The sequence below is a fragment of the Notamacropus eugenii genome, chromosome 5 (assembly GCF_028372415.1).
Source record: "Notamacropus eugenii isolate mMacEug1 chromosome 5, mMacEug1.pri_v2, whole genome shotgun sequence".
Taxonomy (NCBI): domain Eukaryota; kingdom Metazoa; phylum Chordata; class Mammalia; order Diprotodontia; family Macropodidae; genus Notamacropus; species Notamacropus eugenii.
Window position 1 is genome coordinate 225,967,058 of NC_092876.1, and position 18,334 is coordinate 225,985,391.

At 37.1% G+C, this 18,334-nt stretch overlaps 1 protein-coding gene across 1 annotated transcript in view; it reads left to right on the plus strand.

The window, feature by feature from the left end:
• Nucleotides 1-14,836, plus strand: part of LOC140505806 (sodium channel protein type 2 subunit alpha-like) — a 114,657-nt gene extending 99,821 nt beyond the window's left edge. The window contains exons 22-27 of the mRNA XM_072612189.1: nucleotides 1,238-1,519; nucleotides 2,181-2,234; nucleotides 4,181-4,318; nucleotides 4,676-4,780; nucleotides 9,461-9,731; nucleotides 11,763-14,836. Coding sequence (XP_072468290.1) covers nucleotides 1,238-1,519; nucleotides 2,181-2,234; nucleotides 4,181-4,318; nucleotides 4,676-4,780; nucleotides 9,461-9,731; nucleotides 11,763-12,958 — 2,046 coding nt within the window. The 3' untranslated portion in view covers nucleotides 12,959-14,836. The remainder of the gene's footprint in view (nucleotides 1-1,237; nucleotides 1,520-2,180; nucleotides 2,235-4,180; nucleotides 4,319-4,675; nucleotides 4,781-9,460; nucleotides 9,732-11,762) is intronic.
• Nucleotides 14,837-18,334: the final 3,498 nt, after the last annotated feature.

The window sequence follows — 18,334 nt, forward strand, 5'->3', positions numbered from 1 at the left end:
GAAGCTTCAATTGAGTAAATAATGAAGTCAGTGCAGGAAATTCTTGAACTCTTTTTCTCATGTTTTCCCCAAGGCCAAAAGACTGCGTATTAGAAATAGAATACAACTTTCCATCTAGGTTGATTTTCACAAACAATTTTTCTAGCATTCTTCCAGGCTCTCAGATTCATTATCCTTAACTCCTCACCCTTTCTTACCTTCCATATATGATCACTTGCCAATCTCACCATTTGTACATCCCCATCTTTAGTATCCAAGCCCTTTTTTTCGCTTACATAGTCACCACCTTAATTCAGGCCTTTATCACCTCTCATCTTTACTATTGCAGTAGCCTCCTAATTGGTTTTCCCCCCTTAAGTTTCTCACCACTCTAGTTCTTCTGCTACACAGCTACCAAAATGATTTTCCTTACATAGGTAGCTGTGACCCTGGGCAAGTCACTTAACCCTGTTCACCCTAGTTTTTTGTTTTTAATCTGTGGGTCCAACACTCTTTTCATGATCATATGTCCAAATCTGATTACCCCTAGTAGCAATGTTGTTATTCAGTCATTTCAGTCCTGTCCCACTCTTTGTGATCCAATTTGGGGTTTTCTTGGCAAAGATACTACAGTGGTTTTCCTTCTCCAGAGCATTTTTTCACGTAGGGAAACTAAAGCAAATAGAGTTAAGTGACTTGGCCAGGGTCCTACAACTAGTAGATGTCTGAGGTCAGATTTGAAGTCAGGAAGATGAGTCTTCCTGACCCTCTGCCCAGTGCTCTATCCACTGTGCCACCTGGCATTGTAGTTCCTCTTACCATTAGATAAAAGGTTCAGACGATAAACTTTTTACAGTAGTCTGCTGTACTTAGTGTTCTTTTTTAAAGAATATCAGACCAGTCTCCACACTCTCCACCACATTTTGTACTTGAGACTTGTTCCATTCTTTAGTGACTTAAAGTTTTGACCTTTATCTCTTGTGCTCCCTAACAGAGTCAAAGACTAAAGATGCGTCTTATAAGTGCCGGTTTCCTCTTTATTTATTTGGTGTTCTCTGAGTGAGATGGTTGTGTGATGTTTAAAAATCATTCTGTTCAATATTGATTTTTAGTGTCTTACTTTTAGCATTCCCTGATGAGAGATGCATTCACTATTGTTGCATTGCTACTACCCATTCACAGAAGTTTCTTCAAACACTCAGTAAGAGAAGTCCTTGGAAGTGGTGAAGCTTTTTTCTTTCTCTTCTCTTTCTACCAGGTGGTCGTGAATGCTCTTTTGGGCGCAATCCCTTCTATCATGAATGTACTTCTAGTTTGTCTAATATTTTGGCTAATATTCAGCATCATGGGAGTAAATCTTTTTGCTGGCAAGTTTTACCACTGTATTAACACCACCACTGGAGAGATGTTTGACATAAGTGTGGTCAACAATTTGAGTGAATGCCAAGCCCTTATAGACAGTAATCAGACTGCCCGATGGAAAAATGTGAAAGTAAACTTTGATAACGTGGGACTTGGATATCTTTCTTTGTTACAGGTGGTAAGTAACCTTGTCCTTTCATAATCTTTGTGACCTATCTGTGTGATTAACAGTGCATCAGATAGTTACTATAAGAATTCCAGAGCCTTAAGAAATGTTGTGTAATGTAGTATTAGGTTTTTATTCAAGGAACTGGTTCTTAATGTAGGATGTTTGCTTCAAAATGCCATGCCCCACCATATTAAAGGAGACCAACACCACCTTGGCTGCCAATAAGTCACAGCCAACCCAATTTCAGTTTACCTCCTGAATTCCAATTTACTTCCTACCTTATCTATTATGTTCTTTAATTATATGTTAATTATGTTCTAATTGTATGTTGGCCATGCATGTGGGTGAACATATACAGAAATGTATATGTTCTGTCTATACATGACTAATACACCTACAATTATTGCAGAAATTGGCAAAGGTGAAAATTTAGAGGTAAATGCTTATATGATCACATGTTTTAGTTGTAGGTCATATTTATTGTGATTAAATTACAAATGGGAAAGAATACCTGTAAAAGTGAATCATGACATATTTATTATACTGGTAATTGAATGCATATTGATGATCTTAAGATCTCGTGAAAGAATAGCTTAGCTTATTTTTCTAATATCAACATTTTAGAGTAAAGTTAAATACTGTATCTTCCTCCTCCTACCCCCTACCCCAGGCTACATTTAAAGGATGGATGGATATCATGTATGCAGCTGTTGATTCACGAAATGTAAGTATATTTGGAGGTATTATTTTAATTTATATAATGTCACTATATTTCAGTTGAATGGCACTATAAATGGAAGAAAATGGAGGTAAATTTACAAGATAAATTTATTTTGAAAGATAATAATATATGAAATGCTTTTTGAAATTATCAAAAACACCTAGGTAGTGCAGTGAATAAAACCCTGACTTTGCAGTCAGGAACACCTGAATCTGAATCCTGTCTTAAGCATTCACTATCTGTATGTCACTTAATCTCTGTCAGACTCAGTTTCCTAATCTATAAAATGGGAATGGTTACCCACCTCCTAGGGTTATCTCAAATGAATTAATATGTATAAATGCTAGCTATTATTTTTTTCATAGTAGTAATTATACTTTTAATTCACATGGTGTTCTTAAAAAAGAATTTTCACATGTATTTTTTCATGTGTCAGAATTTTTGTTTACTTAAAATGTTTGATTATGAATTCATGAAAAATTTAAAAAATATTCATTGTACTTCATATAAGGCATAATTTCACTCATATAATTTTGTTTAAATACAATCCTACTAGTCTAAATATTGCATTTATAACTCTACCATGCAAGTAAAAATAGTATAGTATTAACCAAGAACAGCATCTAAATTTCAAAAATGTTTCTATCAAATACTCTCTCTTACTCCATTCTGTTCCCATCTAACTTTAGAAAAACTATTACAGTTCCTTTTTTTCTGCTTATGAACACACACACATTCTCTCTCTCTCTCTCTGTCTTTCTCTCTCTCTTTCTACTAAAATATTTGGTAAAATAAATTCCCAGACCACAGATTAAGACAATTTAAATGTGGTAGGGAGGGGATTGGTGAGGGAGGAAGAGAAAGTGGATTTTTTGCTAAATGAATATTATATATGTAAATATAGATATGATTTTATAAAGAAAAAAAGGTTTAGATGACTATAGGATCCCTACCAGATCTAAATCTTATTATCTTATAATTTTATCAATATAGAAAGTTTTTAAAAATTGAGAGAGCTGAGGCTATAGTGGATAATAGCACTGGTCTTGGAGTCATAAGGACCTGAATTCAAATCCAGCCTCAGGTACTTGACACTTACCAGCTGGATGAGTTATTTAACCCCGACTGCCTTACAAAAAACAAAAACAAAATAAAAATGAAGATAGCTATCAGTTTCACTATACTGAACAAGTCAAAATCATGACTGATCTATAATAGACCTAGTTAGTCTCCCTTTGTTTCCGAGTTGAATGTGACTAGTTAACACAGTTAAGTTAGAATACTATGCCAATGAGATAAGTCAAAGGTGGGCCAGTTTGTTTTATCCATAGTAATAGTAATAATAATCCGCGCCATAGTAATCCATAGGTGTGGAAAGGAACTTAGAAGTGATCAGGTCCAGCCCCTTCATTTTATGGATGAGATTGAATGACTTCTCCGGTGTCAGTCACATAGCTGGTGAGTGTCTGTGGTAGGATTTGAACCTGACTTTAACCACAGGTTATACCCTAAGCACAGTTCAGCTAACCTGCCATGACACTGGTTACAACAGGGACCATGCAGGAGAGCCGTGTTAATCATAGGGGCTGCCCTGAGATAGACAAATATAACATGACAACTAGAAATCCAACATCCAAGAACATGTCTTTCTGCCATCTCTATATATGCTCAGCTTGTTTGTTACTTTAGTACAGCTATTTTTCTGACATGGAATTATATGCAGCCACTCAGACTTTTTCTGTGAAATTTGGTATTTCATCAAGTCTCAGGCGATATAAAATTAATTTCAGTTTTCACTACCCCATCACATTCTACTATCTAACAAAATCTGTTTGGTGCTTGGTTCTTTTTTATTTTCAGAAATTTAGATACATGTTAGAAAGTAAGAATTCCATGATGTTTTTGTGGAATCCTTTTTTCTTACATTTCTCCTTCTTCATGTCTTTTAGGTAGAGTGGCAACCCAAGTATGAAGACAATCTATACATGTATCTTTATTTTGTCATCTTTATAATTTTTGGGTCATTCTTCACTCTGAATCTCTTCATTGGTGTCATCATAGATAACTTCAATCAGCAGAAAAAGAAGATAAGTATCATGAAGTATCATCACTGTTCCTCAAATTAACCTTAATGTATAATGCTTTGTCCTTTAAATTCCAAAATGGCATGACGTGGGGGAATCATTCAAGAAAGGAAATTTTTACAAGTAATGATAAGCTCAAACATCAGATCACTTAATGATGCTTTTTATCATATTATTCCTGTTAACCAGGGCTATATAAATCTGTATATTGAGTGAAACTGTGTATAAACAAAAGCAGGGTGCAAAATTAGAAAAGACAGTTTTGAAAAGAGCCAAGTTCCTCAGCATTAATGAGCTTTGCCAGACCCTGTAGCTAATAGAGATACATGGTTGTAACCAGTTTTACTTTCTCTTCTTTACTTTGGAGGTCAAGATATCTTTATGACAGAAGAGCAGAAGAAATACTACAATGCCATGAAAAAGCTGGGGTCCAAGAAACCGCAAAAGCCCATACCTCGGCCTGCGGTAAGGTGACGGCTTTCATAGCAGGGTAATAGCTGTGTTACCAAATGTGTTAGCAATTGGAAAGCTATCAATATCATTATTTCTAATAGTCTGTACACTTTTACTCTTTTCATGTCAGAAGTTAGCTAGAATAATCACTTCAACAAGCATGTCTGGAGTGACTCCTGTGTACCTGCAGCATTATATATTGAAGGTATGCTAGGCGTGGTCTCTGCCCTCTGAGGAGAAAAAACCTTATCCAAATATGAAAGCATTAGATGTTGCACTGTGGGGCTTCAGGGGAAGTAGGAAGATCTCAAATTTACAGAAATGCTGTCTTTAATCCAACAAATTTGTACCAGTAAAATTACTTCCCTCTCTGGCTGTTGCCAGGATGGTACATCTAGTTGTCCAATCTATTGATTCATAGGGATACTTCTAGGCTCTTCCCTCTTCCATAAAGGATCAAGTCTGGCTGCCAAGCCCTGTGGGCTTTCTGGGAATACTTTCCATGAGTGCACATTGGGTGAGGGGCAGAAACTTAATTGTCCTGTCTACCCTAGCAAAGATGATATCTCCACTATTATACACTTTGTGTTCTGGTGTCTTCACATTCTTTCACCATCCAGGACTATGCTGATTATAAAAGGAATTCCAGTGGCCCCCTGAGATTCCTGAGAGAATGAAACAATTGGAGATAATTTGACGTAAGAGGTGGTCATGTTAAATGCTATGATGCATATCCTTCAGGAGTTTAGAAAAGTAGAAATCCCTAAGATTTTAAGTTTGGGCAAGTGGGATTTGAATTGACTCTAGAAAGGCAAAAACGGTTTGCACAAGTAAAGAGGCAGGAGAAAGGATTACATATTGGGGTAAAAAATATAAGATAACATGTATGACTAGGATGGCAATGACAAGGGCCTGGATAGAATGAAGGATTTGAGATGGAGAGTAGTGGGCTACAAAGTGGGTCTGGATTGTAATATAAACATAGGAATTCCAACTTGGTGTGACAGGTATCAGAGAGCCATTGTAGGTTTTTTGAGTAGGGTCTTGAAACAGGTCTTTTTGAAAGATTAATTTGGCAGAAGACGAATTTAAAGGTGTTCAACAATCCCAGTCCTAGAGTAGGGTTCTAGTAGCACTGCAGAATTAAACATAAAAAGGAAAAAATCTGCCATGATTGACTAGATATTGAAGAAAAAGCAGAATTTATTAAAAATAATTTGAGCTGATTAAAAACTTGGAGAATGGTGACCCATCTGACAGAAATATTAAGGAAAGACTTGTTTGGGAAAGAAGACTATAAGTTAAAGTTTGGACATCTTTAATTTTAAATCATGGCAGAACATCCACATTTCTTTGTCTAGGAGGAAGTTAGAAAGAAAAGGACTGGAGTTAGGGAAATGATAATTACCGGTTACATAAATGTGAGAATTATTAGCATAAATAAATTAAAACTGAATCAATGAGAACTTTACTTACTGGGACTCCAGGTCCTAAATTATCTTAACATCCCTCCACCTAGCACTGTGCCTTACACAAGTTATGTAATTAATGTTTATTGAATTGAGGTGAACTAATTTGAACTGTCAAGTGCCATGGAGAAGTAAAGAACAATGAGGAATGAGAAAAGACTTCTGAATTCCTATGTAAGGAAATCAATCATTGGTGACATGTGAGCAGTTTCAGCAGTGGTAGGGTCACACAACAAATTAGAAGGGGTTGAGGACATGGTACTGAGAGGTTAGGAAATGAAAACAATGGATTAGTCAAATAACTGGCATTTATTAAGCCTCTATCCCTTGTGAAGTAGAAGGCTGGATAAAGTGAGACCCTCCCTGCCTTCATGAAACTTACATTACAATAGCAGGATTGCTATAAGAACAGTTTCAGGGATAAGTACTTAGAGGATATCTAATACAATGACTGTGGGGCTGGACCTAACAATTAGGCAACTCAGAAAAGGCCTTTTGAATGAAATGGTGCTTGAGCTGAACTTGGATGAGATTTAGGGCTACAAAGAGTCAGTGAGGAGGAGGGAGTGCATTTAACCATAGGGAACAGCCTAAGGAAGACAGGGAAAATGGATGCTGTGTGTGGGAAATGGCAAGTAGGACAATCTGGCTGAAGTGGAGAGTCTGTGTGAGAGTAATATATAAGGTGAAATCAGCTTACAAATGTGAACTAGAGGTTTGATATTGTGAAGAAGAACTTTAAGTATTCAAGGGGTTTATATTTTATCCTAAGGGCAGTGGGGAGCCAGTGAATCTTCTTGAGCAGAGGAGTGACCAGGTCAAACCTGTGCTTTTGGAATATCAACGTGGAAGTTATGTGGAAGATAGGGCAAAGACTGAATGCAGGGAAAACAATTGTAAAGATACAGCAGTATCTCAAGTGAGAGGCGTTAAGGACCTAGATTAGAATAATAGTGATATGAGTAGAGAGAAGGGGACAGATAAGGGAGATGTAGAGGAGAGCGAATTAATAAGACTTGACCACTAATTAGTGTGGACAAAGAGAGAAAGTGAAGAATAAAGATGACTCTAAATTGTGAATCTGGATGATATCTTTGTCAGAAATTGAGAAATTAAGAGGGATGGGGTTAGGGAGAATTTTATGAGTTTATTCTGATTTAGTTCTGCTGAGTTACAAATGCCTATGGGACACCTGGGTGCACCTGTCAAGCTATGCATTAGAGATGCAGAGGTCAGGAGAGAGAGAGATGAGAGCTATAACTTAGGAAATTATATGTACAATTGAACCTGGAAGCTGCTGAAATGAGATCATCAGAGAGTATCGAGAGAGATGAGGGGCACAGGGCAGGTGGGGCATGGATAATGAACTTGGAAAGGAGACAGAGAAGGAACAGTTCCATGGACAGGAAGAACTCCATCACAGAGCCTTTTCACAAAAACCCAGGGGGCTAAGAGTTTTCAGTAGGAGGGTGTACCCAAAATGCAGCTTTTGATAGTGAAAAGGAAATGTAACTAGAAGGGGCCCTAGGGAAAAATACATGGTTTCTGTTTGTTTTTCTTCTTGAGATAGGGGAGACCTAAGGGCATAAACCAGTGGAGAAGTAGAGAGGGAAGAGATAAGTATAGAGTAGAGCTCTTTAGGACCTGGAAAAGGTATAGATCCAGAATGTCCCTAGAGGAGTCAAATTTAGAAAAAGGGAACCCCTCTTCCTCTGAACCCCCAAAAAAGAAGCAGGGTGGGAGGTAGGGAGTGATTTTCGTCAAATGAAAAGCCCAAAGGAAGGAACTCACACAAGTTGACATCGTTCTTCATCAAGACATGAAGTCATTCACAGAGAGTGAGGGTAGTTTGTGATTGCCCTGGCATAAACAGGAGAAGAGGAGATGACTGCAGCTGTAGAGCTTCTTATCAAATTATTGCTGTCTTGGGGAGGAGACGGGAGGGAGGGAAGGAAAAGAAATTTGGAACTCAAAATCTTATAAAATATGAATAGTGAAAACCATATTTACATGTAAGTGGAAAAAATAAAATTCTATTTAGAAATTTTGAGAGAGAGAGAGAGAGAGAAAGAGAGAGAGAGAGAGAGAATGAGAAAGGATTGTCAAGGGCAGTGTGGAAGTGAGAGACCAGCAATCTTAGTGGACCAGGTTTATATGCGCTTTAATTTCCTCCAGCATTAGCTATTGCTAGGCAGTTTTATTGGAGGAAAAGATCAATGATCTTGGGTAGGTGATTGGAGTGGAGCAGTTTTATTAATTAGTTTAATTAAATTAATTAATTAATTAAATTTAAATTAATTAAAAGTTTAATTAAAATGACAAGAAGGTAAAGAAATTCACATAGCTGCTGAAGAGGCCAGATATCTTCAGTTAAGGCAGGAATGTAGGGAAGATTCCTTTTCTATTTTCCCTCATTAATTCTGGAAGAAAAGGTTAGGTTTCTGGTTTTCAGAATCTTTTTATAAAGATGATCAATTTATTTGTGTAAGTCACTTTACTTTCATTCATTTATGGGTGGAAAGAACTAAAAAAAAAAAATGAGACCACCTAGGGCAACGCAAATTCACCGTTCATCTTTCTTGACTGACACTCCCTACTCTGCTGGTATTTTAGAAAATAAAGCCTTACTTTAATACTAATTATTTATTGTCTCCTCTGTTGGATGCATTAGAGGTGGCAGGGTACAATGCGGAGAGTCAGGGGCCAAAACCAGAGTTAGAAGACCTTGGTTCAAAATCCTTTTTCTGCCTCTTACTGCTTACATGACCACAGATAAGTCACTTAACTTCACCAGGATGAAAGGGTTAGAATAGATAGTCTCTGATGTCTTACACTGCAGTTCATTTAATCAGTCAATCAACAAGCATGTGTTGGATACCTTCCGTGTGTCAGTCTCTGTGAGGGGCATTGTTGTTGAAATAAATACCGAGACCATCTCTGATCTCATGGGTTTATATTCTATTAGGAGATGTTCACTAAATATTAAAATGAGATCCTTACTGTATATACTAAAAACATTTAATCTTACATAAAAATCATGTATATGAAATAAACGTTTGAAAAAGATATGAATACACTGACATAAAAGATATAAAAACACTGACACATATTTGGTCTGATTTTTAATATCTTTTCCCTATATTTTCTTAATAAATTCTGCTAAAATAAATTGAATAGGAAAATTCCTGTTTGTTTCTAAATGAAGTCTTTTCTTTTGTTTCAGAATAAATTCCAGGGAATGGTCTTTGATTTTGTAACCAGACAAGTCTTTGATATAAGCATCATGATTCTCATCTGCCTCAACATGGTCACCATGATGGTGGAGACTGATGACCAGAGTCAAGAAATGACTAATATTCTGTACTGGATTAACCTCGTGTTCATTGTCCTCTTCACTGGAGAATGTGTGCTGAAGCTGATCTCTCTTCGCTACTATTATTTTACGATAGGATGGAACATTTTTGATTTTGTGGTGGTCATTCTCTCCATTGTTGGTAAGGACAGTTATTTTTCCTAAAATAACAAAATTATTAAAAAGTCAACACTTGTTTTTGAAAACTTGGACATAGCTTTGCATTCGTCTTTTTCATTCATTCAGATCTTTCAAACAAAAGTCTAATAATCCATTCTTCAGCTTGTCATCTTTGTGGTTGCATGCTATGCCTGAAGTGACGTGTAAAGAAAGCATTTGTTTTCACCATGATCCTGTATCATTTTTGTTCATGCCAGAAGCTGATAAATGTAGCTTTGGCATGATACTCTAACATGCGGTACAAAACAATGCAGTCTATAAAAAATGGTCTAGTAAATACAGGTATTCCTTCAAACAAAGAACTGACACAAAGACTCATTACTCAGAGTCAAAAAATCCAGAAAAAATATGATGTGCTTTGAGTAGCTAGAATAGTGGAAAACAGTTAGAGACTTCTTCCTTCCTTCCTTCCTTCCTTTCTTTTTTTTCTTTTTCTTCCCACTCTGCCACCCCCCACTTTTATTCCAGGCCTTTTTTGCTTTTGTTACCATGGGTATTTTTTAATTTCTACTCAACATTTTCAAATCCAGAATTAGACTTAATTTTCAAAAACACAAAATAAATTTTTTAATTCCATTTCACTGAGGTTCACCATTCCTTGACTAGAAAGAAATATAGAAGCATCAAAAACAAAAATTGATGCTCTTGTATTTGTCAAACAGTTTATCAGTGTGGTACATTTTTTAATTTGTCTTTAGTGACTAAGTTAGCTGAAGGTCATTCATGTTACTGGTCCTCAGTAATGCTTTACATATCTAGAGAGCAGCTAGTCCTCACAGGGCTTCAAACTGTACTCATTTAGAACTTTAAAGTTTGAAATTAATCCACCTCCACATCCTGCTTTAATGAAAGATTTGTGCTCTAGCAAGAAATGGGGCTTAGTCTAGAAACCAGCTTTGTAAGACAGCACAGAAGAAGAGGGTAATAGTTGAGGAAACAGAATGTGTAAGTCGATAGATAGATAGATGGAGAGATGGATAGATAGATGGAGAGATGGATGGATGGAGAGATAATTGCCATTGAAATAGAATTGAATTTCAGTGGTGACATTTTTAAAAAAATTTACAAAATAAGGGTATTTTTTTTCCACAGATAGAAGGACATAATGTGTAGATATACACATGCATATATAGACAGAGAGGCAGCATGGTATGGTGGATAGAAAGCTGGCCTCAAAGCCAAGAAGACCTAGGGTCAGCTACCAGCTCTGAAAAATACTAATTCCATGATCCTGGCCACATCACTTAGCTCCTCAGGGCTTTTGTCAGTTTTTTAAAAGACTGTAAGTTGTAGAGGGAGAGTTGATCTGGTTTAATAAAGGGAATTTCCTTAACTGGAAGTACCTTATTCCTAGGAAATCATAGATATAATCCCTATCTCTAGGTGGCATAATTTATATTATATATACATATACACATATATATATATATACATATAGACACAGTCTACATATTTAATATATCTTGTATATATTGTGTATGTACAGATCTACGAATTACTTACAAGGTCATATACACATACATGCCCATGTGTGTCTATACACCTAACTCTTTGTCTATATAATATTTATTTATATGTTAAATGCATACATACATATACACAGAGGGAAAGACTTCTGTAAATGATAATACATTGTTTGTTTTTGAGCATGGGTGCCGTTATTAGATTTCTGAAGGAGAAATTCCATGTAACGGTATCACTCTCAGGACTTTCCCAGGTTTTTGCATCACTTTGTTGCATCCTGCTTCTCTTGAAATTGAAAGTATCTCCAATGGTAACTTAAGTCACAGTGTTGGTGGGACCTTACTAAAAACTATAGGCTGAATTTCTTGCTTGAATTTCCTGAATTAAAATAATGATAATAATTGAAGGCCATTTATGTGTGTTAAAAATCAGAATATTGTCAAATTAGCACTTGTCATTGAAATACGATTTATCATGGTTTCCTGCTGAGTATGCTTTATCTGTTTTCTCTGTTTGTTTGTTCTCTTAGGCATGTTTCTAGCAGAGCTAATAGAAAAATATTTCGTGTCCCCTACACTGTTTCGAGTGATCCGTCTTGCCAGAATTGGACGAATCCTTCGTCTCATCAAAGGAGCGAAGGGGATCCGCACGCTGCTCTTTGCTTTGATGATGTCCCTTCCTGCTCTGTTTAACATTGGGCTCTTACTTTTCCTGGTCATGTTTATCTATGCTATCTTTGGAATGTCCAACTTTGCCTATGTCAAGAGGGAAGTTGGAATAGATGATATGTTCAACTTTGAAACCTTTGGCAACAGCATGATCTGCCTCTTCCAAATTACCACATCTGCTGGTTGGGATGGTTTGCTTGCACCCATTCTTAACAGTGGGCCACCAGACTGTGACCCTGAGAAAGATCACCCTGGCAGCTCTGTCAAAGGAGATTGTGGCAACCCCTCTGTTGGGATTTTCTTTTTTGTCAGTTACATCATCATCTCATTCCTGGTGGTGGTAAACATGTACATTGCTGTTATCCTGGAGAATTTCAGTGTTGCTACTGAAGAGAGTGCTGAGCCACTGAGTGAGGATGACTTTGAGATGTTCTATGAGGTTTGGGAGAAGTTTGATCCTGACGCCACCCAGTTCATAGAATACAGCAAACTCTCTGATTTTGCAGACGCCCTGGATCCACCTCTTCTTATAGCAAAGCCAAACAAAGTCCAACTCATAGCCATGGATCTGCCCATGGTAAGTGGGGACAGAATTCACTGTCTTGACATCTTATTTGCTTTCACAAAGCGTGTTTTGGGTGAGAGTGGAGAGATGGATGCTCTCAGAATACAGATGGAAGAACGGTTCATGGCATCTAATCCTTCCAAAGTCTCCTATGAGCCAATCACCACCACTCTGAAACGCAAACAAGAGGAAGTATCTGCAGTTGTCATCCAGCGGGCTTACCGACGCCACCTCTTGAGGCAAAAAGTTAAAAAAGTTTCATGTATATATAAGAAAGACAAAAGTAAGGAAGGCAATGGACTCCCTATCAAAGAAGATATGATTATTGATAAACTGAATGAGAATTCAACACCAGAGAAAACTGATGTGACCCCTTCCACCACCTCTCCACCTTCATATGATAGTGTAACAAAACCTGAAAAAGAAAAATATGAAAAAGACAAAACGGAAAAGGAAGACAAAGGGAAAGATGTCAGGGAAGGCAAAAAGTAATCACAAAGAAAGAGAGAAAAAAGAAAAGAAAGAAGAGGAAAGAAAGGAAACAAAAAAAATATTCCCCTTTGTGACCATTTGTTTACAGCCTGTTAAGGTGACGTATTTGTGTCAACAGGACTCCTTCAAGGAGGTTTATGCCAAACTGACTGTTTTTACAAATACATACTTAAAGGTCAGTGCCTCTCACAAGACAGTGACCCCTCGTCAATTGACTGTGACTCTGGAAGCCAGAGTGAGCATCCTGACAAGTGGTTTCTGTCCTCACTACCAGCTGACACTGCTGAGGAGAAGACACAAAATGGCTACGCAGACTGTAGGGACCAGTCAAAGGAGTGAAAAGTTAAATTTTATGTATGTTTAACATATGACACTTGACTATGGTAATTGTATCCACTGCTTATGTTTCAACTGCCACATCTGCCATATTTTTACAAAATCTGTGTTGGTGAATTTATCTTTTTTTTAATTCACAGGTTGTTTACTATTATATGTGACTATTTTTGTAAATGGGTTTTATGTTGGGGGGATAATGGGTTCAAGGGAGGGCAGACTACAATCCTCTATTGTACAGACAGAAATGATTTGCATGAAGGCATGTCGCACTGCTAGCTCATGCACGGGAAAACAATTACATCACAAAAAGAAACAGCTTAACTACTTCATGTTTCAGGATGTTTCTAAATTTTGAGGTGCTTAAATAGTGATTTACGTTTAAGGTGTCTCATCCAGACAAATCTTAATGTGCCTGTAAAAGTCCTGTAGAGTCCACAAGAATTAAAGAGTTGTTTTATTTTTACACAATCCATTATATGTGTGTATATATTTATATTTATATATAAATATATATATTAAAGTTGGTTCAGATTGTCACTCAGAGTCCCGGCAGCACGAATTTATGTTCTCAGTAAGTGTCCTTTGGCATAAAACAAAAATACTCTAGTAGTCTTTCTGAGGAAATTAAATTGACCCCCAAACATAAACATACACATACACATACACACACCAAGCCCTTTATGAAGTTAATTCTGCTTTCTCCTGCAGTATTGTTTAGCCATCTTCTGCTCTGGGCAAGGCTGACACAGTATGTGTCCAAAAATTAGTAAGTGAACAAACAAAAGTCTACTATGTAAATAATTTTACCTAGTGGTGCATGTTTGATCAAAGAAATTAAAAAATAAAGTAAAATAATGACCTGAGCACAGTATTTATTGCATCAAATATGTACCACAGTAAGTGTAGTTTGCAAGCTTTCAACAGGTATTATGATGTAATTGGTACCATTATTAATAGTTTGGGAGCTATCACTGATGCATGTTTTATCTTGCCTATGCTGCTGTATCTTACTCCTTCCACTGTTCAGAAGTCTAATATGGGAAGCCATATGTCAGTGGTAAAGTGAAACCAATCGTTCAACCAAGACCTCATTCCTCCATGTCATTAAGCAATAGGTTGCAGCAATCTTAAGAGCTTTTTGCTTTGCATTCTTAAATTTTAAGTGAACTCTGTGCGGTATATAGAAAGACTGTACAGACATGTTGCCAGCTGCTTAAATCTGTTAAAAAAAATATATGGTTAGAGTTTTCTAATAAAATATAAATACTGTAAAAAGTTCATTTTATTTTATTTTTCAGCATTTTGTACATAAAATAAGAAATTGCAATTATCTTCTGCTTCATGTCACAGTCACTTTTGTTACTTTCTGTTCATAGCACTTTTTAAATTGAAGCACTTCACAAAAGAAGAAATAAAGACAAGGATGAGTCATCAATTTCTGCTTTTTTTTATTAGTACTGTATATTTGCACACATTTTAATGTGAAATCTCAAAATGAGGACAAAAGTCACTTGCTTCCAAATAGTAATATTGTGTCGTGGAAAGGGGGGGTGGGTGGGTGGGGAACATGAACTGTGATTTCTAGCACTGCCTAATTCACAAGTTTGAGTCCATTGTCTTTAGGTCATGAAACCATTTCTCTTTTTTCCAAGAGTTTGTTTCCACAGACTACTCTTATTCCTGTTGATTCATGCTGCACTAGACCTGTTCTAGAGATAAGATGGGCTCCACATCCTGTTTCCACAAGAATCAAGTACTGGTTGTATATTCAGTCATATCAGGACATTTTGTGTTTATTACCCAAGCAAAAAGTTCAATGTAGTTTCCTTTTTTTCAAACCTATTGACTTGTAGTGTGTTGGTGAACTGCATGTAGGAAAATGCTATTACCATAAAGAACGGTAAGCCACATTACAATCAAGCCAAAAGAATAAAGATTTTTTTTTATTGCATTTGATTTTTTCTGTCTTTGTTTCTATCTTTGAAAATACAAGTTAAGAGTAGATTTCTATAATGTAAAAAAAGTGGTCTCAGAGAAAAATAAATGTAAAGAAAATTAAAATTAAAGATAACCATTCATCTTTTAAATTTTTCATGGAATGGAAAATGAATTTGATTGCTTAATTTAAGATGACTGTATGGAATATCAAATTTTAGTATTTGACTGAATACTTGGAAGTGGTGTCGGGCAGAGTGGTGGAAAGTTATATAAATTAATAAAAATTTTACTAACATTTTAAGTTGTGTCTTAATTAGTCTACCCTCTCTTCTCTCTTCCTCTCTTCTCTTTCACTCCTTTCCCTATATTGTTGCTCTACTTTAACTTTCCTACTTTAACTTCATGTCCTCTTCTTAGAATCTCATAAAATTTTCTTATCTATACATTCATTTTTTTTTTCTCCCCTGCTCACCAAAGAATTTCTTTATGACTATGTACAGGCAAGAAAACCAGCCTAGGATAGTGGATAGGGTCCTGGACTCCGAGCTAGGAAGACCTAGGGATCTACTTTGCCTCTGAAATTTACTAGCTTTCTGATCAACTTGTGACACCCCTTTGACCTGTGCCTCCACCCACACACCTGGAAACATTTATACTGATGTTCCCTCAAACACTCTGGCTTCCCAATTCCTCAATTTTAATGTCCTACTTCATCCTGATGTAGATATTTGTACTCTTAATCTTCCACTTCCATGATCAAGAATTCTGAAATTTTTCCCTCACTATTTCATCTTCTATGGCTCACTCCTCTGAAACCTAATCTTTACCTTCATTGTGAGTCAGTGTAAATCCTGTTCTGATTTTACTTCCTTCCTTCAAAATCTTGACGAGTTAATCATACTCTCAAATCCCTTATCCCCAGATCTTACCTTGTTTATGCCTTGGCAAATCCCAAACCTCACTATTCACCTCCTTTACTCTTATTCATAGAGAAGCTAGCCGACTTAGTGGATAGAGTGCCTAGCCTAGAGCCAGGAAGACTTATCTTCCTGAGTTCAAATCTGACCTCATACAATTGTCAGCTTTGTGACCCTGGGCAACTCACGTAACCTTTTTTGCCTTGGTTTCCTCATCTGTAGAATGAGCTAGAGAGGAAAATGGCAAGTCACTCCAGTATCTCTGCCAGGAAAACCCCAAGTGGGGTCACAGAGAATCAGAAACAGCTGAAATTACTGAACAACTCTCACTCATGTGATGATGAACTATGTTGGAAGAAGTCACATAATTGTGCTGACCAGTTCAACGACACATTTGTATAATAATATAAGCCCTAACGCTGACAACCAATAAATAAACACTTATTAAGCAACTACGATGTGGCAATCGCAATGCTAAGAACTGGGCATAAAAAGGGGCAAAAGACAGTCCCTGCCCTCTTAAGAGCTTGCAATATAAATAGGGGAGATAATGTGTAAACAAATATAAACAAAGTAAGGTATTCACAGGCTGGATAGATAATAACAGAGGGAAGACCTTGGAATTAAGGGGAGTTGGGGGAGACCCTATAGAAAGAGGGACTTTAGTTGGGACTTAAAGGAAACCAGGGAGATCAGTAATCACAGTTGAGGAGGGGGAACATTCCAAGCATGGGGGTCAGCCATAGAGAATGCTCATCACTTGAGACATGGAGTGTCTTAATTTATGGAACAGCCATAATCAAGTGTCACTGGATTGAAGAGTATTGGGGAGTAAGGTATAAGAAGACTGGAAAAGTTGGCAAAAGTTATAAGGGGCTTTAATGCCATTTTGTATTTGCTCCTAGAGGCACTAGAAAGCCACTGGAGTTAAGTAGGGGGGTGACATAATTGGATCTGTGATTTAGGAAAATCACTTTAGTGGTTGAATGAAAGGTGGATTAGCATAGGGAGAGACTTGAGACAGGCAGACCCACCAGCACGGGTGGTCTTATTGTAATGTAGACATGAGGTAATGAAGGCCTGCACTAGAGTAATGACAATGTCCAAGGAGAGAAGGGGTTGTATTCAAGAGATGTTGCAAAGGTAAAATTGACAGGGCTTGGCAACAGAATGGACATGGAGGGTGAGAGGTAGTAAGGAGTCTAGGATGACACCTAAATTGTGAGCCTAATAATGAACTGGTAAGATCATGTTGCTCTTAACAGTAACAGGGAAATCAGGAGGGAGGAGGATTTAGAGGGAAAGATAATGAATTCCATTTTATACATAATGAGTTTAAGATGTCATTGGACATCTGGTTCAAAATGTCTGAAAGGCAGTAAGAGATAGATGCAAGATTGGGAGTCCCGCAAAGAGATTGGGCCAGAAAAGGTAGATTTGAGAATCATTAGTATAGAGATAATAATTTTGATCCATGGGAGCCGAGGAGATCATCAATAGTATATAGGGAGAAGGAGGCCCAGAACAAACCTTGAGGGAAACCTATGCTTAGAGGGTGTGATATGGAGAAGAATCCAGCAAAGAAAGCAGATAAATAGTCATCAACAGTGTCAAAGGCGGCAGAGATATCAAAGAGAATGATGATTGAGAAAAGACCATTGGATTTGGCAACTAAGAGATCATTAGTAACTTTGGAGTAGAAACTTTGCCACTAGTCAATCCCTTTATTTCCCCCTAATTGATTCTCTTTCTCTCTCTCTCTCTCTCTGCCTCTGTCTCTGTCTTTGTGTGTCTTTGCCTTTCTATGTCTCTGTATGCTGTCTATCTCTCTCTCTTTCCTCATAGCAACTATTCCAAATCTCTACTTTACTCAAGCCTCCACTCCCTCCCTCACCTCCCTCTCATTTGAGGAAATCTCATGATATTTTGCTGAGAAAATAAAAGCTATTTTACAGTGGAATCCCTCTACTTTTGTACTCTATATCTTAAAACCTACAGACATCATCCCATATTCTCCTCATCAAGGCCAGTCATTGACTCTATGCTCCCACCCCTCACTCCCAATCATGCCCTCTCACTAATCTTCAATATTTCTTTATCTATTAACTTCCCAACAATCTACAAACATGTTCATGTCTCCTCCATCATTGAAAAAAAACCCAAACACTCACTTAACTCTAACATC